This window comes from Chelonoidis abingdonii, chromosome 2, assembly GCF_003597395.2.
Source record: "Chelonoidis abingdonii isolate Lonesome George chromosome 2, CheloAbing_2.0, whole genome shotgun sequence".
In the NCBI taxonomy this organism is placed as follows: Eukaryota; Metazoa; Chordata; order Testudines; family Testudinidae; genus Chelonoidis; species Chelonoidis abingdonii.
In genome coordinates this window covers 234179125-234204894 of record NC_133770.1, presented here as the reverse complement: position 1 = coordinate 234204894, position 25770 = coordinate 234179125, and the positions used below count along the sequence as shown (strand labels likewise).

The window sequence follows — 25770 nt, the reverse complement described above, 5'->3', positions numbered from 1 at the left end:
CCACTTCCCTTCATCCACAAGGTTTGTTACCCTATCAAAGAAAGCTATCAGGTTGGTTTGACATATTTGTACTTGACAAATCCATGCTGACTGTTACTTATCACCTTATTATATTCTAGGTGTTTGCCAACTGATTGTTAAATTATTTGATCCTTTATCTTTCTGAGTATTGAAGTTAAGCTGACTGGTCTGTAATTTCCCGAGTTGTCGTTATTCCCCTTTGTATAGATTGGCACTATATTTTCCCTTTTCCAGTCCTCTGGAATCTCACCCATCTTTCATGACTTTTCAAAGATAATAGGTAATGTATCAGATATCTCCTCAGTCATCTCCTTGGGTATTCTAGGATGTGTTTCATCAGGCCTGGTGACTTGAAGATATCTAACTTGTCTAAGTAATTTTTAACTTATTCTTTCCCTATTGTAACCTCTGATCCTACCTCATTTTCACTGGCATTCATTGTTAGATGTCCAATTGGTAATAAACTTTTTGGTGAAAAATGAAACAAAAACATCATTTAGCACTTCTGCCATTTCCACATTTTCTGTTATTGTCCCCGCTCCCCCCCGCCTACACACACCCATTGAGTAATGGGCCTACCTTGTCCTTGGTTTTCCTCTTGCTTCTAATGTATTTGTAGAATTTTTTCTTGTTACCTTTATATCTCTAGCTAGTTTAATTTCATTTTGTGCCTTGGCCTTTCTAATTTTGTCCTTACAAACTTGTGTTTTGTTTATATTCATCCTTTGTAATTTGACCTAGTTTCCACTTTTTGTAGGACTTTCTTTGAGCTCCAGATCATTGAAGATCTCCTGGTTAAGCCAGAGTGGTCTCTTGCCATACTTCCTATCTTTGCTACACAGTGGGATAGTTTGCTCTTGTGCCCTTAATAATGTCTCTTAGAAAAACTGCTAACTCTCTTGAACTGTTTTCCCCTTTAGACATACATCCTATGGGATCTTACCTACCTAATCCCCTGAGTTTGCTAAAGTCTGCGTTATTGAAATCCATTATCTTTATTGTGCTGTTTTCCTTTCTACCATTCCTTAGAATCATTAACTCTTTATCATTTCATGATCACTTTCACCCAAGATATTAACTACTTTCACCTCACACCTCTCTTTTCCTATTCAGTCCTACTTTAGTCACATCCAACCATAATACTCACTTTCCCCTTTAAAATATATCAGCATGTCCACACTGCCCTTCCTTATTCTCAAATGAGCCTACTTGCTGAAGGAAGATCACAAAACAAATAAAATCAATTATCTACCTTGGTATATTTCTCTAACGTTACCTGTAGCTTTACCTTGCATCAGATTAAATCACATGACTTTATATAGCAATAACAGTCAGTAAAAGTCTAATCAATAACATAATGGAATACTTTGTTTGGATATAGAATAAATACATGTATGTGTGAGTTTATAGACTAAGAAATATATTAATTTTATAAATGGCTTTCCTCTTCCACAATTCCCAGATGAAGACTCTTTGAAAATTTTAATGAGATCCTTGAAATCTGTTTGAATCACCTTCTTGAAAAAAAGTCTGTCTAATGGGAGCTGTGCAAGTGCCAGCAATTGGTATGCCTTTGAGGCAATTTTTATTCCATACATAATGGTTAAACGCTACCATTATAATATCTGAGTGTTTAAAATGGTCTCTTTGCTAAGTTGAAATTACTACATAATAATGTATGATGATTGAGTTTTAGTTTGTGTGTGGCTATTGTTTTATTTTATTTTTTGTTTGATTTGCAACAATATCTGTATTTTGTTTTTACAGGCTTTTCCTGGTCCAAGTCTTGAAAGTGAAGATTTTAACATACCTCCCATAACTCCTCCATCATTACCTGACCACTCACTGGTGCACCTGAATGAGGTAGAGTCTGGGTACCACTCCCTGTGTCACCCAATGAACCATAACGGCCTGCTTCCATTCCATCCACAAAACATGGACCTACCTGAAATTACCGTGTCCAACATGCTTGGCCAAGATGGGACACTGCTTTCAAATTCACTTTCTGTGGTAAGAATTTTTAGTCTTTGATTTTAGGGCTAGTTTAATTTAGGTTGTTTTTTAAAAAATGTGGATATCTATATCTGTTTAAAATACTGTCAGTAGGCTATATCCAGGTCTCCCTCAAATCATCACAACTGGTTCTGCTCTGTCCCTAGTTTTACTCTGGTTACAGAGGATGAAATCCTGCCCCATTAACTCCAATAGAATTGCTGCTGCTTTACAGTGGTGTTATTATGAACAGAATCAGGCCAGTATCATTGACTTCAGATGAAACAGGTTTTAGCCCTGAATGACTGTGTTCTGTGTTTCTTTACCAGGTTCTTTCTATTCTGATTTGTCTGTACAGAGAGATCTACAGAAATGTACTATTTCCTTTCTTGTTTACTTTACTTTAGGAAAACAGCAAATATCTTTTTTTCACTCTAGGCCAAATCTTACAGCCTTTTCACAATTCACAGTCCTTGTCCATGCAGAGCTCCCATTGAAGTGATTGGGAGAGTTAAGTCTTTGGGCCTGATCCTATCAAATAGTCCTTATGGGCCTGGGCCTGAGAAGGATTTTATTTTCAGTCATTTCTATATTGGTTAAATTGATTACAAGAAGTGCAAAGTCACATAAATATCCTTTTTTTCAAGACATATTAAGAATAAACTGCAAACTTTTTGTATGCAGCTACACAAAGTTATGTCCTCATATTTTAGAGCAGAATATGACCTTCAAGGGTATATTGAATGGGAGGAAAAGTTTTTCATACAGGAATATGAATACATTTCTGGGATATTTTTAAAAATTTGCTAGGACTTTTACAAAACTTATGAAATATATTATTCAGCCTCCTTGAAAAAGAAAGAGTTGAATGGTATGAAAGGATCTAAGAATCAGAAATACCTAAAGAAAGTAGAACTAGCACTTGGCACTTTAATAAAGAGTAAAAGCAATGTTTCATTGAATTGATCTCTTTTATGCCAGGGCTATGGTTTGGAAACTAAGCATTCTTTTAAGCACTGATGTTCCACATTAGTCTTTTGCAAAGAACTATGAAGAAAAGGCCTTGAGAGTCTGTAGATTGTCATAGTGAATTATTGGATCAACGGCAAATACAAAAAAAGCTGAATAGTATAACTAAACAATTCTGCTTTGGGGAATTTATGTAGATCAGGACAAAACAGAAGTAAATTCAGGGAAATACGCACTGGTTGGAAGGGAAAAGGCGCTATATTTACTAAATGAATCCTGAATAATGATAGGTAAATTAAACATGATAATCCAGGCATCATTTCTTGGGCTGTGGATGTCTCCTTCCTCTTATGACCCATAATAACCTTCCACCTTGATCAATTTGTTATAGAGCCACAATTTCCTTTGCACAGAATGTGGGTATATTACTTCTTATATCCTTGAAGAGAGATATTCATTATTGTGAAAGTAGATTGATGAAGTAATTTTAGTTTTAAGTGCAGATTCCAAAAGTTACTTGTCCACAGTAAGTAGGAAAACAAGATATTTATGTAAAATAAAAACTATTATTTTTATCAAAGACATGGACTCAGAATTGGTGTAGTCAAGAAAGAAAAGATTCCTCAGGCTTATGGCAAGTGCATGTTCCTATTCATTGAGAATACAGTACATCCAAATATATATTTTTGTGTTCCAAGGGTACTGTAGACTCATCTTTGCCTTTAAAAAAAGCATTGCATCTGTTGCCACAAAGTCATACTGCAGATTGATTTACATTTGAACAGCTTTCTCTGGGGTGAAAGGCTCTATAACTATATTTCTGACCTAAGTCTGTCCTTCTGTCTTCTCCAATCCCATGCTCACCTTTCCATTTTGCAACCTTTCCCTTGTTCTCTCACACACAGAGTTTGTCTGAATTGTTAGTTATAACCTGAGTGTTGCCCCTAAATAAGGTCCTGTCCACACCCAGTATCCTTTAACTCAGGTGTGGTAGAGCTTTGAACTTAGGGTCACTGGACAGCATGGGGGGAGGAGTGTAATAGGAGGCTATATAAGAAAAAGACCCCAAAATCGTGACTGTCCCTATAAAATCGGGACATCTGGTCACCCTCTTTGAACTGGAGTTACCTGACCTGGAGTTGCCTGATTTGAGGGAGACCTGGTATATACTACAACTCCAGTTAGCCCAGATTGACAGCTAACACAATCACTGTCTTCACCTTGAGTGTTATTTTGCGCTCTTACTCGTGGGACACTAACTTGAGAGCAGTTAACTCAAGTGTAGATAACTCGAGTTAACTATGCAATGAAGACAATGATTCCACTGTGCTTTTAGTGTTCCTCAACAAGAAGGAAGACAGATGATTTTGTGAAAAGCCAGCATTATTTATTTGCATTTGAAATAGATCCCATTATTTATATAACCCAGAAACTTAAAGGTTTCTTTTTTTGCTCATCATTCTACCTTTTTGATATTACTCATCACCACCCTTTAAGTTTCATTTTTACTGTTTTGTCTAACACTGCTCTATACCAATAATATATGCCAAAGTGTGCTGGTATATTTCCTGACACTGAAACTCCTTTATCTATTTCTCAAACCTGTCCAAATTCTTGTTACCATATATTCACTAATAAATTACTCTCTCTGGCAAATTTGGACACTAGGCAACTAGTCTCTCTCCCAGGTCACTCATAAATATTTTCAGTAGAATTGTTCTTAGCACTGAACCTTTGGATTGTTCCTCACCTTGACCCATTTATCTTCTTTATTAGAATTGACTGGGTTTTGATCAAATTCAGCTCTGGTATAAGGTGCAACTGCATTGAATTTGGCCTGTTTACTCTCATCTTTTCTGCTAATCTGTTCTCAAGCTATATCATATTTTAGCAATGATGCCTACATTTTTATTCTGTATTTGAACTATTGGGTGGTCTGCAATTGGCTGACACCAGCTCAGATTACACTTTTTAAGCTAATGACTTAGTTAATCCTAGGCTGATGGAAGTAAACAAACAAAGCTGGAAAATACTGGGGGTACAGATCGTGGTATTTCCCTTTCATCTCAGCTAGCAAGTGTTTGCCATTGTAAAATGAGAATTTACTTGCGTAAGGACTGAGTAAAAGCTAATGCCTTTGGAATTTGGCTCAGTATGATTAGAAGTTATTGTGCACTGTGCACTTGAGCACTTTTTCAACAGACTCACACTAAAACTGCTGGTTTACTAAAACATATATAGACCTCACTCAGGAAAAACTCCCATATGAAAGCCCTTGGAGTGCAGGATTTGACTCAGTATCTGTAAGAGTTTTCATCTGTAGAAGTGCTTAAGCACACAAAATAAGAATCCGGTACCAGCTCAGGGAATTCGCATTAAGGATCAATTTCTTATGGATTTTTTATGCTGTGGGAATTCTCTTTCTGAAAAATGTTACAATGCTGGGAGATGGGACTTTCCCATTGCCATTTACAGTATCTGCAGTCAAGTTGGGAATTAGCCTGCTTTGAAGTTTTGAGATTGATTGAAGTCTGTCTCACTCTCTACTGTTCGAAAACATCACTAAAATGTCCCTTTTCCTACATTGTGCTGTCAATTCATGTTTGCTTCTATATTCTTATCTGGGTCTCTGTTTTCTACCAAAGCAACATGCACCCATTCATTTTTTACAGTATCGTCAAATGCAGATTTCTCAAGACATTTCATTTATGTAGCTGTTTTAGATATACGGAGCTCAATATTTGTACAGAATTGTTTCTGGTATTGCAAAACTGGGTCTGGGTCCTCACGTCAAAGCCAAGAACTGTGTTATGTACAAGAAGTTTAACGTGGACATAACTGAGATATGCCTAGATCTCAGATTGCTTAGATATCTGGGTATAATTGGATAATAAAGTTGCACTAATTGTCTTGTAGCATGTTGGTTTGTCTGTGGTGGAAGAGAATAAGGAGCCTTTTCCCATGTACTGTAACTGAGGCAGCTCCCTTACAACTAGGTCTGTCTCTGTTTCTGGTGGAGGTCAGCCTCTCTAGACTTCCAGATGCTGTAAAATCTTCCTGAAGTGCTCCTTAAAACTGTCAGAAATGCCCACTAGAAATTTGCAAATAAAGCTGTCTACACAGATTTCTCATGAGAGGGTGCATATACCTACAAAATGCCTTTTAAGGTACTAAAAAGAATTGAAATATTTCTGTATGTTCATTTGCTCAACATAAGGTTATAGACACACCCAGGAGCTGTTGAATGTCCTATGGTTGCCTAAGAGTTTTTCTAGGCAATCAGAATTAAATTTCACAGTGCAGCTTTTACATTAAGAAAACACCAGTATTGTTAGAGTGCTCTTATGTGTAACAGGCTTTTTTTTTTTAACAGTGTGGCTTATAATGCTGTATAGGACATTTACAAGAAAAAATAAAAGGGATTTCAATTTCTCTGAATGCTTCAAATTTCAAGTTTTGAAGTTTAAAGTGGAAGAGATATTAAAAGGTAATAAAACTGGGGTATTTAGTTCCAGAATGCTCTATTTGTACTGGCAACAAAAGCCAGAATAATGTATATACTTGGGTTTATTGTCATTTTTAGTAGACAGTCAAGGCACACTTTGAATTCAAAGGCTACTATACAACTGTTCTGACAACCATCACATCAGTAGGTAGTGTGCAGGACATATGAAACTGAAACAGAAATGTTTCTTTAGGTCTATAGGGAGTGCAGTACATCAATGAATTCAGATGTATTAGAGCAGCATGAATTTCTAATATGTTGCTGTTGTGGAAAAGACCACTGGCATATTGAATAATGTAGCTTTCAAAGGAGAGCAGAAAATGTGATTACAGACAATTTCATTGCTTTTAAAATAAATATTTTCAAAATCTTGAGGTATTTTATTTCATGTTGTGAATAAAATATGCAACAGTGGACTAGAGCTAAAGCTCTTTTAGGACACCAAAGAGCAGATGATGTCAGCTGTAATTATTCAGATGTGGAATAATAGAAGCATTAGTTTAAAATAAAATGGATGTCACAGGGGCCTGTGTCCTTATATAAAAAAAGCAATAAAAAGAAATGATTTTGCCCACTTTGACAGAAGAATAAAGATAATGAATAATTATTTAACATTATGCCCCAATTCGTCAAAGCCTGAGCAAATACATATTTTTAATGAATTATATTTTTTTAGCTATACAGCCTATGAGAGAATAATATTTTAAACAAAATATGACACTGTAATGCAGTGTAGGAAATTGGACACCTATTTTATTTTCATTTTCCATATCATGTAGAACGCAGCTGCTATTTCTTATTAATAGAGAAATTGCTAATAAATCTGATGTAGGAGATTGTTGTTCTAGCTGGGACATGTTTAAGATACTTTGTTTCACCAGCTTCATACGTATTAGTTTAAATTCAGTATTCATGACTAATCTTGTGGCTGACCTATTCAGTTTTAGAGCAAAGCACTGAGTCAAACAGAAATTTTATATTGCTGATGAACAAAACTGATATCTTTCTTTACCATAACAAAACAAAAGATTTTTCCCCTTATTAACCTAAGTGTTGAAATTTGAATCATGCTTGAATAGCACATAGTCCTTTTTTTCCCGCCCTATATTTCATGTGACAGTGGTATAAGATACTTTTAGTCTCCAGTGAATACTTCACATTTGTACCTCATTACAAGGCAGGTCTTCACTTTAGATCAAAATTTACTCTTATTCCACACAGATCTGCTGTTACCCAAATGTTATTACTGTGAATTATTGCCATCAGAAATGGTGAATCATAAAAGTAAGGTAATAGAACACCTCATATTGAAGCAATGAATTTTTATCATCTCAAGCCCTTTCATTCTGGAGGGTGATCTTTTTTACACAGATTTTAAACATCTGAGTTTTGCACTGAAATTAGCCTTGACAGGCTGAGGGCCATGGCAGTTTGTGTGTGCAGCATAGCCAACGGAATGTACACCCAGACCTTCAGCTGTTGTAATTGGTGTAGCTTCATTGTTGACAATTGAGCTATACTGAATTATGCCACTGTGGGACCTGGTACATAATGTTTAGCTTTCCGTCCTCCAATGTTCTGACATTAGAAAGACAGTTTATATGAGCTATGAAGAAGAAAAGGTTAAGAGGTGACTTGATCAGGGTTCTATAAACAGTTATATCGTAGGTAAGAAGAAGATATCTGATAATAGAGACCTCTTCAGTCAAAGACAGAATCATAAGCAAATCCTGTGGTTAGAAACTGAAGCTAGATTAAGTGGAAACACGGCATGTATTTTTAACTGTGAGGGTGATTAACCATTGGAACAACTTTCCTAAGGAGGTGTTAGCTTCTCCATCACTTGAAATCTTGAAATAAAGATTGCATAACTTTCTAAAAGCTATTCTCTAGTTCTACCATGAGCTATCAGACTTCATGCAGGAAATTAATGGATGAAATTATATAGCCTGTGTTTTACAGGAGTTCAGACTAGGAGATCACAGTGGTTCTTATGACCTTAAGGTCTATGAACAAGCTGCAACCCATAATTGTCTATAACTATTAATCATGCGCAATAAAAAAAAATCAAGCTAGATGTTCAAGCATAGGCATGCATAAATGTTTGCAGATAGTTGTTTGAAAATATGGTTCAGATGTGGTCAGTGCACTCCTTTCAGGATAACTTCAGATACCATCTTTACAATGCCTGATGCAGCCATTGGATTACTAGCCAATCATCATATATTTTCAATTTGTTCACCTGTCAGGCATTTCAGATTGTTCATACTTGAAGTTCAGTGGTTGAGACTCTTGGAAATAGTATATTTCACAAATTAATCAAAAAATTGTGTAATATTTCAAATAGAATTGGTACAGTGACAAATTTCATTTTTGGGAAACAATCTTCCATAGTTATCCTAAAAACAATTGCTGAGATTGGGGGAAGTATTTTGGTGAACATTTTTTCATAGCAATCACTCATCAACTAAATTTATTCATGTTATATTCATCGTACAAGGAGGTGAAACAAAATTTACCATGATCCCGTCCAGCACTAATTAGCTATCACTGCAGATATCAAGAGGTGGCTATAGACCAGCGATTCAGTTGCATGGATGGATAGTTAATATATTATAGAGCTAATGCCTGGTGGTAAGTTATATGGCATTTTGTACATGCAGCTCCTTCATAAGTGGTTAATGCACAAGCAGCGTCACAGTTGCAAGTGTCAAACAAAACAGAAAAGAGAATATGCAAACAGAGAAAACATAACTCATGGAAATGTCAGAATTTCTGAGATTTCCAGCAGCAGAGATGCTGACTTTAATCTGCTGCTTTTAACATAGCTTGTAGATGTCGAAAACAGCAAGATAATGAAATGTTTCTGAACACTTGCTCAGGCTTTGGCAAAAACACTGTAGTCATGTTAAGGCCTATTGATGCAGTTGAAATGAAATGTCAATTTCAAAAATTGTGAAGATGCTTTTATGAGGAGCAAAAGGAGGCAGGAGCCTACACTATAGAGTAAAAGGGGAAACTTGTGCATCAAGCAGAAAGGCCTGCTCCCTCTGTTGCTGTCCTGCTTCGCTACTTTTCTTTACTTAAGTGGAATGCATTTACTTTGCTTTATTCTACCTGAGAACAACTGAAAAGACATTGAATCTTAAATGGATCAGACTGACCTTACCCTCATCTCAGCCCAGGGGATACAGAGCTACAGCATATGGAGAATAGCAATCTGAACATGCAATACACTTTATTGATCTTAAGCAGTCATCTGCATTCTGGAATCTATAGTTTGCAGGGCTCCACCTCTATATTGGGGACTGGGGAAGCCAGTATCTGAGAACTCCATGCACAGTACTGGACCTGCACTGTGCACTATGGCTGCACTTTGAATTCCCCTTCTCTAGCTTATCCTCTTTCATCTGTAAAGTAGTAAATATTTAGCAGAACTACAGATTTACCCTGGCAAAAATGGCCTAGCCCGTCACCTTCCTTCTTTTAAGGGATGTCCTCCTCAAATCATGTAGCTGTGATATTTTTCATTTTTCCATTTCTCTCTTTTAAAGGCTTTTACAAAACTTTGCCTGCCACAATTTCTTTTTCAAACAAAATTGTTTGGCCCTCTTTTCACCAAGCAAAAATAAATACTACCCAGGAAGCACTGCATGGAGGCAGCCCTACAATAAAAAAACAAGTGTGCAGGTGTCTTCAGGAGGAAATGTGCTCAGTAAGGCAGGAGATTTCACTTTCAAAGTGTTTTGGAGATTCTAACCACCAAACAACAGGAAATAGGTTGTTTGTTATTAGTGTTCCTTCTAAATCCAAATGTTAATTTAAACAGAAATCTTTGAGGCAGGCCGCCTTCCTTCAAGGTGGGCACACCCAACTCTAGCCACTCCCCTTTTTCTTTTTGATAACATATAGTCCCCTTCTGAGCCAGGTCTCTCTCTGTGTGTTTTTCTCCCTCCTTTTCTTTTTAATTATTATTATGATGCAAAATGTTTACAAAGAGACCTTACAAATGCCCTTTTCCCTTATCCTTCCTGATTTGCAGATTCCATGAAGACAGCGTGTCAAATGCTAACCTTCACACTGCCTTTAGTCTGATCCTGTCTCTCACCCTCATGGCTACCAGTATATGAACCCACCTATATTCCCTCTCACACGTTTGCACTGGAATGCATTCATGAGGACAGATTGGAAACACACTGTCTCCCTCCGTCTCAATATGTAGTCTCACTGTGTATTGCACAATACTGCTTAGAGTAACTTCCTTGCAGTATCAGAGAAATGTTACTTTGCTAATATAACAATGGATGAACTTTTACTGAACTGCAATTTGTTTACAAAATGGAAAAAAACCTGAATATCATAGCACTGCTGACTTTAGGAGTATGTGCCTGTGACTGCTGCCTGGGAATCTTTGGGGCCGTGTTAGAGAATTATTCCTAATTGCTTATTGGTAGGGGGTGCTAAATTCTAAACAAAGGCAGCCCTGTCTGGTGGACCTATCTAATCTAACATATATGTCAGTATCTCTCTGTGTTTACTTATTATTTCATAGTGCCCAGCAATTACTAGGTATTTCACAGAACACTAGAGAGCCTCTGCTCCAGTCTAAACATTAGACATGACCTAATAAAGTGAGGTGATGAATAGTGATGTATAGCAATTCAATTATGAGCATCTCATTATTGTTTATTTGTATTGCAGTAGTACCTAGGATCCCCAGTCATGGACCAGAACTCTATTGTGTTAGGTTATGTGCCCCAAAGAACTACTCATTTTAGGCTTGTGCACCTAGTGGCTGTTCAGCGAGGGGCTTTTATATATATTTATATAATAAATATATGGAAGATGGAGATACAAGTGTGAATGTTCCTAACTCACTTATTGTGGAAATCATGGGAGGGGTAGATTTACAAAAGAAGTGAAATGAGGGCAGGACGGTGAGCCAGTGCAGAAGGCAGAACACTGATGTGTTATGGTCTTGCCTATCTTTAAAGAAGAGAGGCATGAAATACTGGGGGCAGGGACATGGTCTCCATAGGACTGTCCTGACCTCCAGATGGTGCTGGTAGCAGTGTTAACAGTATACACATACTATTCCCTGAACCCTCTTCAGAAAAGGGAATGGAAAAGACAAGAGGAGGTGAGATCTAGCATCTATAGGCCTCTCTTTGTCCCAAGATGGTGCTGGTTGAAGGATCCACACCATATAGAACCCATGATCCGAGCCCAGAGCTAAACCACAGGCCTCTGCCACTTGAATTAAATGAATAACTCCACAATTCCAAGTACCAGGCTGATATCTTCTATGTAGATCAGTCACTAGAGGGGATGCAACAGATTTAGCCAGCATGTTGCACACTCTCCCTGTCCAGGGAAGTTTGGACCAAATCTCTGAGGTCTACAGAAGTTAAAATCCCCATACAGTTTTGCATTGATCCCACCATGGGTTATCAGAAGGGGTACAACCCCTAACAGTTAGCTGATAGAAGTAGTAGGCTTTATCTTTTATGTGGACTAGAGGTGGATGTGACATGTCATTAGCCACAAGATGATGCAGTCTTCTGTGGTGTTTCCTGGAGTAACAGTGAAGTGAGAAGATACCAAAGGGCTACCTGATTTCTCTAGGCTTGGCCTGGCCCGATGGTGATACTGTTGTGAAGCTGCATACCCTAAGTCCCTACAGCCCTTGTGCTGCCTGGCCTAGTTTTAGAAATTTGGGATCTGATCTTGCAGCTGCTCCACATAAAGTCAATTGGATTTTTGGGCATGGAAAGCTTAAAGGATGAGGCCCTTGGTAAGAATCCAATGTATTTTTATTCAGAGATGGGACTTTTAATAAGCTTAAAAATTACCTTCATGCCCATATAAAGAGTTTTAGAGATTAGCTCGGTAACTGAACTGCAGTTCCTAGCACTTAAATGTAGGATACCACTTTAATGAAGTTTATTACCCTTCTCTCTTTATGAGGTAGCATAAAAAGTGTTCAGAATTGTAGGCTTAGTGCTGATCTAGCTATTAGCTGCAGCTTAAGTTGCCTGACCAAAAAAGTACACGTTATAAAATAATGATTGGTGAATTTTTGTAAAGTTGGGCTATTTAGAAAATGCACTAGACAATAATGCGAACAATGCTTTGCTCTTCTATAGCAACTTTCTTCTGACTGTGTCAAAGTGCTTCACAGTCATTAATTAACTAAGACTTCCTGTGCCCCTCAAATAACATTACAAATGTTATTTATTTACAGTATCAACCCCTCATTCTTCCAAGGCACTCAAGGCACTATACAGCAGAATAAAAACAAAGGCATTTTAATAAAAGCATTACATAATGCCATTCACTCAAAATATGATCACACAAATGAAACTGCCCTAGTTGAAAAGAGGTGTGAATGAGACAGATTTGAGACGAGTGATTTTAAGCTATTGGATCAACCATACCAAAAGAGTGATCATAAGCTAATTTCATATGATGATCAATCATTAAATTGGGCTGAAGTAAGAGCAAAGGTAGCAGGGTAATTAAGGGTCTCAAAAGAAACAAACTTAAAGACAATCCACCACCTAACATACGTCCCTAGTAAAGAACTTGTAGTGGGTATAATAAGATCAAGATAGCTCAAACCAGTAAGCAGTCATACAACCACATTCTGGACAAACTGAAAGTGATAGAGTAACGCTATCAGAAGCCCTACAAAGATATTTTAGGGATGGCTTCACCAGTCCTTGAAATGCAGCCAGCTCTAAGGTGAAGTACAGTATCACTTTAATGTGACACTACACAACAGACCATATGATTCAATAGTAACACTACTCTTACTGACATTCAGCTAATGCCTCTGCAAGCTGTTAGGAGTCAGGGGGTTCCAAGAAGTATTGTTTTTGCATCTAGTGGTCAGGACCTCAATAGTATCTTTTGATACAAAAACAGTATATTTATCAGTCTTGTTTCAGTGTCTGCCCACCCACCACATACCTCATACCCTCTTGTTCAGCAAAAGCTCGTCTTGTGCCCTTCTTCCATGCCAATGCATTTCTGCATGCTCCCTCTCGTGTGTGGAAATCCCTTCCTGACCCCCTGTGCCATGCTTCCTACCTCTGCCCCATTAGGTTCCCTTTCAATATACGCAGTGCCAAGGAAACTATCCATCACTGAAAGTGTTTGAGCAAAAATGGTTCAGCCATTTGTGATCAAATAATATTTTGCAAATAGTACAGTGCAATACCTAGTTTTTCTACAATGTAAAATACACATGTATCATCCCTGCCAATGCAGGGACCTCAGGCATTGGTGTCACCTCTATCTCTCCTTTCTCTGCCTCTGGCACACACTAGTTTGTCTTCTGAGGACTGAAATGCTTTAGCCTAACTAAAGTCATTGACCTCAATATAGGGATATCAGGTGAAATTCAGCGGGCCTTGACATACAAGAGGTCAGACTAGATGATCACCATGATCCCTTCTGACTTTAAACTCTATGAAATTATCTTGCACATTGCTCTGTGTATTGTAGCCAGAGTCCATGAACATTATTTATATGACGAGAACACAGTAAGCCACACTTCTTGTGATCAGTGTTGTTTATTTATTATTATTATTATTTATCATTTATTATTTCTTATCTGTATTGCTGTAACACCCACACATAGAGGAAAACACTATCCATACCCCCAAAGAGCACATATCCTAAAGAAGCAAAGACAGAAGGATTGGGGGAGGGAAACAATATACAAGAAAAGTGATACGCCTATTGAGAGGCGCATCGTACTGTTTACACATTATCTTTTAGATTTTCTTAACACAATAAATTTTCCTCACTCACCGTTTTCTTCTGCAATAGTCTACATATTAAATATACCAGATATAATAAGACAGTACATTTGCCAGCATAGATAGGCCACTTAATTTCATATTTACATTATCTTCATAGTTTATTGCCTTAAAGACTGAAGTGCACCTTCGAAGGTTGTGTTGCTGGTTGAAAACAATAGGTGGGATTTTCAAAAGCATTCTGGCCTAATTTAAATCCTGTTGAAGGCTAATCAGAATTTTACCATTACTTCAATGGAAGCAGGCTTAGGTTAATGCTAAGTGCTTTTGAAAAAGAAACTCAATATGTATAGACATGGTTTCCGACAAAATTTTTAAAATACAAGCCTTAAAGAAATAGAACTTATCAAATAAAAAATTTAGGTCAAGACCCACACTGTACCATCATATATATGAAATTATTGTAAGTATACAAAATGAAAAGGCAATACAAGATGTTACAAGGCTGTAAAAGAATAATGTGATCTGGTATTTTATTGTGTTATTTGAGAAATAATACGTAGTTATGCAATTAAAGACAGTATAACAAAGTTGCAGTAGAGTTAAAGTGGCCCACGCAACCTGAAATTTTGACTTTGCTGTGCATTGACTGTGTGCTATCTTAATGTTCTGTTAACACATGTTGCTAGAGCCTTAAAAATACTGGATGAATTCCTGCAGGATGAATTCAGTGAATAATACTGAGTTCCTATTTAAAAACAAACAAAAAACCTGGCCATATACAGGCAGGCAGAGTTAGAGGGCCTGATCCAGAGCCCATTTAAATTAATGGGGGTTGGATCCAGATCCTTCAAGCTCTAGAGCTATCCTGCTTTGTATAGATTCTCTGTATACAGGTTTGGCAGACGTGGCTAGGAAAATTAGGAAATCCATAAGTAAAAAGGAATATAATGTATCAATTCAGAAATCTTCCCTTTGCTGATGACCTGATCACTTTCAACAACAGTACGAAAGTAATCAGCTTTCCCCACATCTATTAGCACATCATCTTTACCCAGATCATATGAGCACATCACCTACCTTGAACAAAATAATTTTCCATGAAAGCTCATCTGCATTATATTATTTTTACAAAATCATTCATGTCCCCATTTTCAACATTCTGATTATTTATAATCATCCATTATTTACAAAGTTAGTGTGAGGATAAATTATTGTGATATCTAGGGAATGTAACTAGTAATGGGATAAAAATAAGCACAGGAAAATTAAAGATGAACATCACAACAAAAATCTAATGCTTGTGGAATAGTCTGCTAGGTACTGTTAGAGCTCAGAAATTTATACGCTAGGGAAAAATCCTGCATGGGCTGGGAGATGGAATAGGTGATTTAATAGGTCTTTCTATGAGATGTAATTTCTGTAACTGGTTGATGCACACAGTTGTGTTCAGGCATTTGGACTCATTTCTTGTGTCTGGCAAACTGTTTCCTACGAAAGGTCATAAATTACAGTAAATAGACATTGCAGATGATGAGCTACATGACACACCTGGAAAGAGTTTCCTGTACTGATATTCAAAACATCCATGCCAAAAGCAGAAATAACAGAGTCCCAGTCCACTACAGTGCTAAGAGGGATACATGGCAAAAATAATATTTACATTGAAAAGAACATTTTTTATTCTAATGATGCTTTTGTGGGAGGAAGATATTATAGCAAAACAAATGCCTGACTTGAAGATTGGTAACAACAAAGATATCACCGAGATGGGGGGAAGGGAGAGAAAAGCATGCAAGCATTTATTAAAATGTTGATGTAGATGTAATTAGATCCATTTTAAGACCAAAAGTTTTGTGCAGAAACTGACAGAAGGATACACTATAATTATAGTTTGCTGACAAGCTGAAGAGAGTTTCCTTTTTTTATCTTCTGATCTTAGGAAACCAAACTGTAAATAAATATGCAGCTTGACAGATCGTAATTGCGATCAGCAAGGCATCTTTTCATTTAATCAGATGGTGTTATTAAAATGGGGTTACAATTAAACATTTTATAATGTGACGTAGAACTCTATTAAAATTCTCCAGCAAACAGTAATTTGCATTTGATGCTTGTGCAGCCCATTTCTATTTGCAGAAATGTTATTGGCTGTGACCTTCCCCTGGTTAGGTCTCTGTTTGCTGTTCTCTTCTTGCTTTGATAAATGATATTGAGCATCCACTTTCTTCACCTCACAATGAAACTTTAGATATTAGTATTGCCTATTTATATTAAATTATTCCGACCCTTGCATTGGAATATGTTAGCTAAAAGAGAATGTTTCTACTAGAGGAAATGTAGAATTCACCTGATGAAATCACCTGATTTTTTATGTTTATCTTATAAATAGTAGGTTTCATCAACCTTAAACTTGTAGTCAGTTTGCAATTAAATCAATTTCAAGCAAGACTAATATGACATTTTAAAAAAGCATAAATAGCAGTCTGCAAATTAACTGCAGTATCTAAGGAATTAGTCCATGGAAAGATGAAATGTGGCATTGGATTTGCCATTACCTTTATCTAGCTATGAGTACAAATCAAATTATTACAAGAATTCTTTGGGAATAATTTTCAGGAAGACTTTAAAATAAGGCTCTAATTCCAGATTTTTGATTTACACATATATGCCCATTATTCATCCCCATTCTCTTGATATTCTGGATTAGAGAATGAGTTTTTTAAATACTATAGACAGAATGAGTCTATTGGGGACAATGTTTTGTTCCAGAATGTGGAGGAAGTAACCAGGGGGGGCAGCCATTTTAAACTTTACTCTGGCAAACAGGGAGGAATTGGTAGTGAATCTGAATGTGGAAGCAATTTAGGTGAAAGTGATCATGAAAAAAATAGTTTTCATGAGTCTAAGGAAAGGAAGGAGTAGCAGAATAAAGACATGACTTGTTTAGCCTAACCAAAAGTAGGCAGAGGGGAGACATGATTATTCTCTATAAATACATCAGAGGGATAAATACCAGGGAGGGAAAGGAGTTATTTAAGTTAAACACCAATGTGGACACAAGAACAAATTATATAAACTGGCCATCAACAAGTGTAGGCTTGAAATTAGGCGAAGGTTTCTAACCAACAGAGGAGCAAAGTTCTGGAACACTCTTCCAAGGCAAGCAATGGGGACAAGAAAACTGGCTACAGTACTGAGCTTGATAAGTTTCTGGAGGGGATGGTATGACAGGGCTGCCTACAATGACGTGTGGCTCATTGGCAACTACCAGTAGCTAAAATCCCCAACAGCTGGAAATGGGGCACTAAATGGGCAGGACTCTGAGTTACTACTGAGAATGCTTTCCCAGGTATCTGCCAGGTGGGTCTTACCCACATGCTCAGGGTCTAACTGATTGCCATATTTGCAGTTGGGAAGGAATTTTCACCCGGGTCAGATTTGCAGTGACCCTGGGGAATTTTTGCCTTCTTTTGCCACGGGTCACTGATGTAAATAGTGAATTCTCTGAAACTTGACATCTTTAAACTGTGATTTGAGGACTTCAGTAACTCAGCCAGAGGTTAGGGGTCTATTTCAGGAGTGGGTAGCTGAGGTTCTGTGACCTGCAATGTGCAGGAGATCCTACTAGATGATCACGATGGTCCCTTCTGACCTTAAAGTCTATGAGTCTATGAGACTTCAAAAAAGCAGACTTTAACACCTCAGAGAACTGATAGTTAAGGTCTCATGGGGAAAAAAATAAGGGAAAAAGGAGTTCAGGAGAGGTGGCAGTTTCTTAAGAAGACAGTATTATAGGGCACATCTGCAAAGTATCCAGATGCAAAGGAAGGATAGCAGAAGTAAGAAGAGGGCAGAATGGCTCCATCAGGAGCTCTTTAATTACCTCAAAATCAGAAAAAGGAAGTGGCAATATGGAGAAATTGGTAAGGAAGAGTATAAAAGAATAGCACAAGGATATAGGGACAAAACCAGAAAGATAAGGCACAAAATGATTACCTGTAGCAAAGAACATAAAAGACAAGGTTCTTTAAATACATTAGACTAAGAGAAAGAGTAAGGAAAGTGTAGGAAGGAAGGAGAGTTAAAAATTAATGACATCTAGAAAGCTGAGATATTTAGTGCCTATTTTGCATCAGTCTTCAATAAAAAGATAGATGGTGACCAGCTACTCAACATAATTAATATTAACAACAGGAGGGAAGGAATACAAGCCAACAGCAGGAAAGAACAGGTTAAAGAATATTTAGATAAGTTAGGTGTATTCATGTCAGCAGGTCCTGATGACATTCGTCCTGGATTGCTTAAGGAATTAGCTGAAGCAATCTTGGAACCAGAAACTATCAAAAGTCTAGAGTTGGAGAAATCTCAGGAGCCTGGAGAAGGGTAAACATAGTACCTAGCTTTAGAAAGGGTAACAAAGGGAACCTGGGAAATTACAGACCATTCAGCCTAACTTTGAAACCTGGAAATATACTGGAACATATTATTAAACAATCAATTTGTAAGTACCTGGAAGATAATAAGATTATAAAGAATAGCTAGCATGGATTTGTCAAGAACAACACATGCTAAACCAACATAATTTCCTTTGTAGACAGGGTCACTAGCCTAGTGGATGGGGGGAAGCAGTAGATGTGATGTGTCTTAATTTGAGTAAGGCTTTTGACACAGTCCCACATGACATTCTCATAAGCAAACTACAGAAATGTGATCTAGATGAAATTACTCTAAAATGGGTGCACACTAGTTGAAAGACCTTACTGAAAGTGTAGCTATCAGTGATTCTTTCTTGAACTGGTATTTAGTGCAGTCCTGTGTGTGGTACTGTTCAATATTTTCATTAGTGACTTGGATAATGGAGTGGAGAGTATGCTTATAAAATTTGCAGATGATGCCAAGATGAGAGGGGTTGCAAGCACTTTGGAAGAGAAGATTAGAATTCAAAAGGATTTTGACAAATTGAAGACTTGGTATGAAATCAGGAAGAGGAAATTCAATAAAGGCAAATGTCAAATACCTTAGAACAGAAAAATCAAATGCACAACCACAAAATGGGGAATAACTGTTTAGGTAGTGGTAGCAGCAGTGAAAAGGAACTGGAGGTTATAGTGGATCACAAACTGAATATGAATCAACAGTGTGATACAGCTGCAAAAAAGGCAATATCATTCTGTGATGTATTAACAGGAGTGCTGTATATAAGACATGAGAAGTAATTGTCCGACTCTAACACCAGTGAAACCGCAGCTGGAATATTGTGTCCAATTCTTGGTGCCACACTTTAGGAAAGATGTGGACAAACTGGAAAGAGTCCAGAGGAGAGCAACAAAAATGATGAAAGGTTTAGAAAACCTGAGCTATGAGGAAAGGTTTAGAAAACTGAGCATGTTTAATCTTGAGAATAGAAGACTGAGGGGGGGCCTGATAACAGTCTTCAAATATGTGAATGGCTGTTAGAAAGAGAATAGTGATCCATTGGTCTTCATGCCACAGAAGGTAGAGCAAGAAGCAAATGGCTTTATCTGCAGCAGATTTAGGTTAGATATTAAGAAATATTTTCTAAGAATAAGGCAGTTAAGCAGTGGAACAGGTTTCCAAGGGTTGTTGAAGAATCCTCATCTTTGGAGGTTTTTAAAAATAGTTTGGACAAACACCTGTCAGGGATGGTCTAGGTTGGTGATCCCCAACCGTTTTTGTCTGGTGGGTGCCAGACGATGAGCCATGGAGGACCGTGGCGGCCAATGAGCATCCGCCAAAGTGCTGCCAATAAATAGTGTCATGCAGAGCTGTCGCCGCCAACACCTCTGGATGATGCAGCTTGTTGGCAGCATTTAGGTGGATGCTCGTCCACTGGCCAGTACACGGGCGCACATAGACGCTCCAGAGGTTGCCATGGCGTGCGCGGGCACCGCGCTGGGGACCCCGGTCTAGGTTTATGTGTTGCTGCCACAGCACCAGCTAGTTGGACTAGATGAAATTCTCAAGGTCACTTAATTCCCTACATTTCTGTAATTCTACAATAATACTGATCAGCATTCTGTCTTTTAAGAACATTCAAAATTAGGGCTACTCGCAGGTCTCACAGTTGGATAGTGGTGAATATGGTGAAAGTTGCCATCTTTTGACAACATAAAGCAACAGTCCAAGCCATTATATAGAAGCTATATTTTATAACCTAGTTACTCACAGAGAGGTAGCCTACACTAATGGAATGGTGTATAGGAAATGATTGGATTGCAAATTATATCTGTGATGATGCAGCAGAGTTCATTGATCAAAAAACTTCTGTCTCCATATCTTCTGGGATTTTTTTTCCAATGCACATTTTTATGAGAAGGGTAGTTAGTTTGGGAGGGAGCAAGATTTTTAGGGGAGAGGCTTATCACTTCGCAATTAGAAAAAAAAGACTGCTAGATGATTGTTATACAACACTCTTGCTTTTTGACAGTGAGTTATCTTGTAATATCCTCTATAAACAAGAAGAAGGGGAAGGGGAAGAATAAGGAGGAAAGGGGGGAAGGAAGAAGAGAAAACATTGATGCTTGGTGTTGATGAAGAGTAGGTGCCCTGTGAATACTGCAAAAAACCCCAAAAGCCTGTTTGGTTTGACATTTTTAATGCATTTGTTTCTGCTTTATAGTATCCCTCAGCCTCAGAAAAGTTCCTTGGCTCCACCGTCCTCTCATGTAACTGCAACATCTTTCTTTTAACCTTCACTGTCAACCAAGTACAACCATTACCTCAAGTTTCTCTCTTCCAGCTCCAAACTCCACTCCCATCATTCTGTTGTCTTCATCCCTTTGGAGTTGTGCAACTTTTTCCTCCTCTTCATGTATATGTTTTTTTTTTCCTGCGAGAAAGACATCTTTTTAAAAGTAGTTCAGAGAAAGAGGTTTTCAGCATCACATAATGTGAACGGTAGTCATATAGTATATAGCACTATTTTTTCAATGTATTTAGAAATATGGCACACATGGTGATGTAGACAAAAGTACATTACAAGTCGATGCAGAGTACATACCATGGAAAAAGAACAGGGGGGCCATATTCTTCTCTCTGTTACCCCTGTGTAACTAAAAGCAGAAAGTTTTCAATCTCAACCAGATAGTAAAAATAATTTCAAAATTCACATGGGAAGAAGACTAGGTAGGACAGTTAAGCAGAAGAAAAAAACAGGTTTATATTTGTAATATGGCTGTGGATTACATTACTGTCCCACATGGAATGAGTTTAGCAGTCTCAGTTTGGACACCAGTGAACAAGGTATAATTACTATCCATGTAGGCTCTTTTCTCATCTAACGTTCAAAGAGTGAATTGCTTTTTTGTAAAATGTGTGGTGCCTCAGGATCAATTTGAGGTCATCGGCATCTGGCAAGAAAGTGCTGTAAATGGTTGAGTAAGAAAGTTCTTAGATAATTGTTGGTTCCTTAGCATTTACAGAAACATGCTCAGACATGATAAAGAGAAATCTGAAGTTAAAAGATACATACAGATTAATGTAAAAGGTTACTCTCCAAGGTTAATATAGCTATTCTAAAAGAAATATAAGAGAGACCTGCATATATTGTTTGAAACAATAAAATACTATTAAGGATCATGAAAACATAGCATCTGATTCTCCTCTCACACCTGTATAACTCCATTGACTTCAAGAGAGCTACTCCTGGTTTGCAGGGAGGTAAGTGGGAAGAGAATCAGGATCATGAAGTGCCAGCTGACAAACACATCTCAGGGTTTTATACTGCCACTAAATCACTGTAGTATCTGAGAAGTTTGTCTTAACTCTTGTTGTCTTTCTTATTTGTTTGCAAAAGAGCCTAATTATGAAACCCTTACTCCTCTTGGTGATCCCACTGGCTCACAAGAGTAAGTGCTTATGAAGGTGCGCAAGGGCCCTAAACAATGAGATGAGAAGTGTACAGTATACTAACCATTCATATTTAGTCAAAATGTACATATTTTAATAATACATATTGATGTGCTTCATCTAACTTTCCTGTATCTGTCTTTGAAGCTGGCATGTTTTTTTTCAAGAAATAACAGTTATATTGAGTATATTTTATCCAGTGTTGTGTTTTTGCATTTTAAATTGTGTATACCCTATATTCACGTACTACTATGATCAAACTCAAGTCTGTTTGATTACTTCCAATTTCTGCTATAGAATTTTGTCATTCTTACTGGAAATTTCAAGACATTTTATTCTAGACCTATTTTTCTCTCTTTTTTCCCTTTAGATTTATTTACTACCTTTAGAAGTAGAAAAGTCCAATTTCAATCATGTTTGAAATAACTCATTTTAGACAAGTACGTGCTGCTCTGCTTACAAAACATATATGAGTCCAATATGCAATTACCACAACTCAGTTTCCTGCCACAGAAACATTTCAGCATTATAGCATTACAGAAATAGAATGACATGCATAATAAAAGATTTCAAGATTCACCCAAGGCATTTATTCTCTTCACCTTAATGTTCTCAGCAGTAGCAGAGTATCCATTAAAAGGTACTATGAATTATGGTTGCCTAGCAACTGGAAGGAGCTTGTAACAGCACCAAAGAATGAAATGGCTGGTTGATAAAATGAATTTTCTCTGAGCATTAGCCTGTTGAAACTGCCTTTTCTTGTGGAACATAAAGTGCATTTATTTGTCTCATGCATTTTTTATTAGAAAATTATTTGAGTTGCAGGGACTTGAATCGTTTTGCTACAGGAGATATTCGATTTTAATGTGTTGTACTAAAATAAGTAATAAAAAAGATTTTCTTCAAAGTAAAGACAGCAAACAATCCTAGGTAGCTCTTTTTGAAATCAGAAATAAAATGTTATATAAGGTACATCATTATTGATTTCTAATTAAGAGTGAAATTAGATAGCAGTTAATGTAAATTTAAATGTTGTCTTTGAAAAAAGTTTAAGCATGGTAACCAATATGAGGGTGAGTGAAAAAAGGAAAAACATGGACTTGTTTTGTAGATTCAGTACAAGAAAAACTGATTTACATTCTCCCTTTCCATATAATGTAGTAAATTAGTCACAAGTGAAGGTCAAAAGTCCGTGTACATCTATATCTAATGCTCATTGTCTTCTGTTTATCTTTATGCTCAAAACATGTTCATCACAGGCTTCCATCCAACACTGGAGAAAGATGTATGTTTCACTGTCTTCTCTGAGGCTTTCTTTCAATGGCAGCTCTAAATTCTAGTGCATACAATATTGATTTATCAGATGTTTTGGATTAAGAACTGTATTAAGTCTGTATAAATAGATAGTGTCAGATGCTGCTAAATATACATTTTTAGATTGTAACATTTTGTAAATATTTCTATCTATAGTTAATTACATTTTACTTTGTACAACTCATACCATGAGATAATAGACAAAAATGTTGAAGTATGTAGCATTGAACCAGAAGCTTGCATGCTTAATAAGATATTATTTTTCAGATTTTAGTCATTTAATTCAAATTAATTTGTAGTCTCTTTCCAACCTAACTGGTTAAATGACAAATATATTTATTTAAATAGTTTTTTATGATTAAATTCTCGTCACTTTACTCATACAAATAGTCCAATTGACTTCCATGGGAATACTTGTGTCAGTAAAACCCATAATCTTGCTCCCATATAGTGAATATAGAGATTATAATAATCTGTTGATGTCATCATGTTTGTTTGTGAATATGACTGGGAATGAATCTACAATCCTCAGTGCAACTCAAGGGTCTGATCTTGCAATCATTACTGAAGCCAATAAGAGATTTGAGTGTGTATAGATTGCAAGATCAGGCTGTGAATGGCAGTAGATTAACAGAAGGGTCACTTAGACCTGGTCTACACTAGAGAAGGATCAATCTAAGTTACGCAACTTCAGCTACGTGAATAATGTAGCTGAAGTCGACGTACTTAGATCTACTTCCCTCAGTGTCTTCTCTGCGGTAAGTCGATGGCTGACGCTCCCCCGTTGACTCCGCCTATGCCTCTTGCCCTGGTGGAGTACTGGAGTCGACAGGAGAGCTCTCGGTGGTCGACTTATCGCATCTAGACTAGACGCGATAAATGGACCCCCCCTGGATCAATTGCTGCCCATTGATCCAGCCAGTAACGTAGAGAAACCCTTAGATCAGTGTTTCCCAAACTTGGGATGCTGCTTGTGTAGGGAAAGCCCCGGCGGGCTGGGCCGGTTTGTTTACCTGCTGCATCCACAGGTCCGGCCGATCGCAGCTCCCACTGGCCACGATTTGCTGCTCCAGGCCTATGGGAGCTGCTGGAAGCGGCAGCCAGTATGTCCCTCGGCCCACGCTGCTTCCAGCAGCTCCCATTGGCCTGGGCAGTGAACTGTGGCCAGTGGGAGCTGCAGTCGGCCGGACCTGCGGACTCGGCAGGTAAACAAACCGGCCCAGCCCGCCAGGGGCTTTCCCTACGCAAGCAGCATCCCAAGTTGGGGAAACACTGCCTTAAGTAGATGAGTGGAAAAGTCTATCTTTGCCCAGAAGTGACTATCAAATTCCTGATGGAACTAGAGTGAGAGTGTGAATCTAGAAAAGAGGATGAGATAAGATTCTCATTTAAATGCTGATTATCTGACAAAAAAAGTCTAATACAGATATGCTTATCTACTACTAACAATAAATAAAAGTTGAAATGGGCCTTTACCATTAACATAGTCCCAAAAATTGGCAACCTAATATGCAGATATGAGTCAAATAGGTTTTAGGTAACTTGACAACGCTGCAAAACTTTCATGGAACATTTTTTTCTTCGAACAAAGTGTATTAACAGCATCATAACAACAGCTCACAGTAACCTATTTGAAGTAAAATATAATTCTATATAAGTAAAGATAAACAACAATCTGAACTAAAAAAGCCCAATCATTAAGTAGTGTGTCTTGCCTCTTTAAAGGTGTATGTTGATAATCAAACATTAAAACAGTGAAACACTGCTCATCTTCTACAACAGTGCAAATTGAAATTCCAGCGAGAGCTTGACTGATTTGTTTAACAATGAATTTAATACAGCACAATCCCACTTGAACATAAAGCTATTACACTCACAATAATCCTGTATAGCTGTTGGGAGATCCAAATTAAACTCTTAACTGATATTTGCTTAAATCTCATCAATTGCACAGATTTAGAACATACTGAAGGTGCATGTTTACTGTGATCTTACTGTCTAATAGGTTTCTAATCATTCAAAAAGGTGAGTGAAAATACGCATTTTCCCCTCAAATGATTCACATACTGTGTATTTTATTGCTCCATTCTAATTTAATTCCCTATTGTTTATTAACTTTCTGGTGTCAACATGACAAAACTGTACTGAATACAAACTAAATGTTCCATTTAAATAGATAATTTATTATGTTATTGGTATGAAGGTGTCATGAGGAGGTTATTCAGCTGAATCCCGTGGATTAGTAATTCTACTTCACAAAGAAGTTTTTTCACATTCATTTACTACGTTTCATTGTTTCTGTACCTATAGTAGAACAAATGTTTGTTTCTT

General features: G+C 37.3%; 1 protein-coding gene across 2 annotated transcripts in view; it reads left to right on the top strand.

The window, feature by feature from the left end:
• The window catches only part of TOX (thymocyte selection associated high mobility group box), a 274588-nt gene that overhangs the window by 150232 nt on the left and 98586 nt on the right, over positions 1–25770 (top strand). For both annotated transcript variants that reach the window (XM_075063026.1, XM_075063025.1), the window contains exon 3: positions 1789–2031. In XM_075063026.1, coding sequence (XP_074919127.1) covers positions 1789–2031 — 243 coding nt within the window. The remainder of the gene's footprint in view (positions 1–1788; positions 2032–25770) is intronic.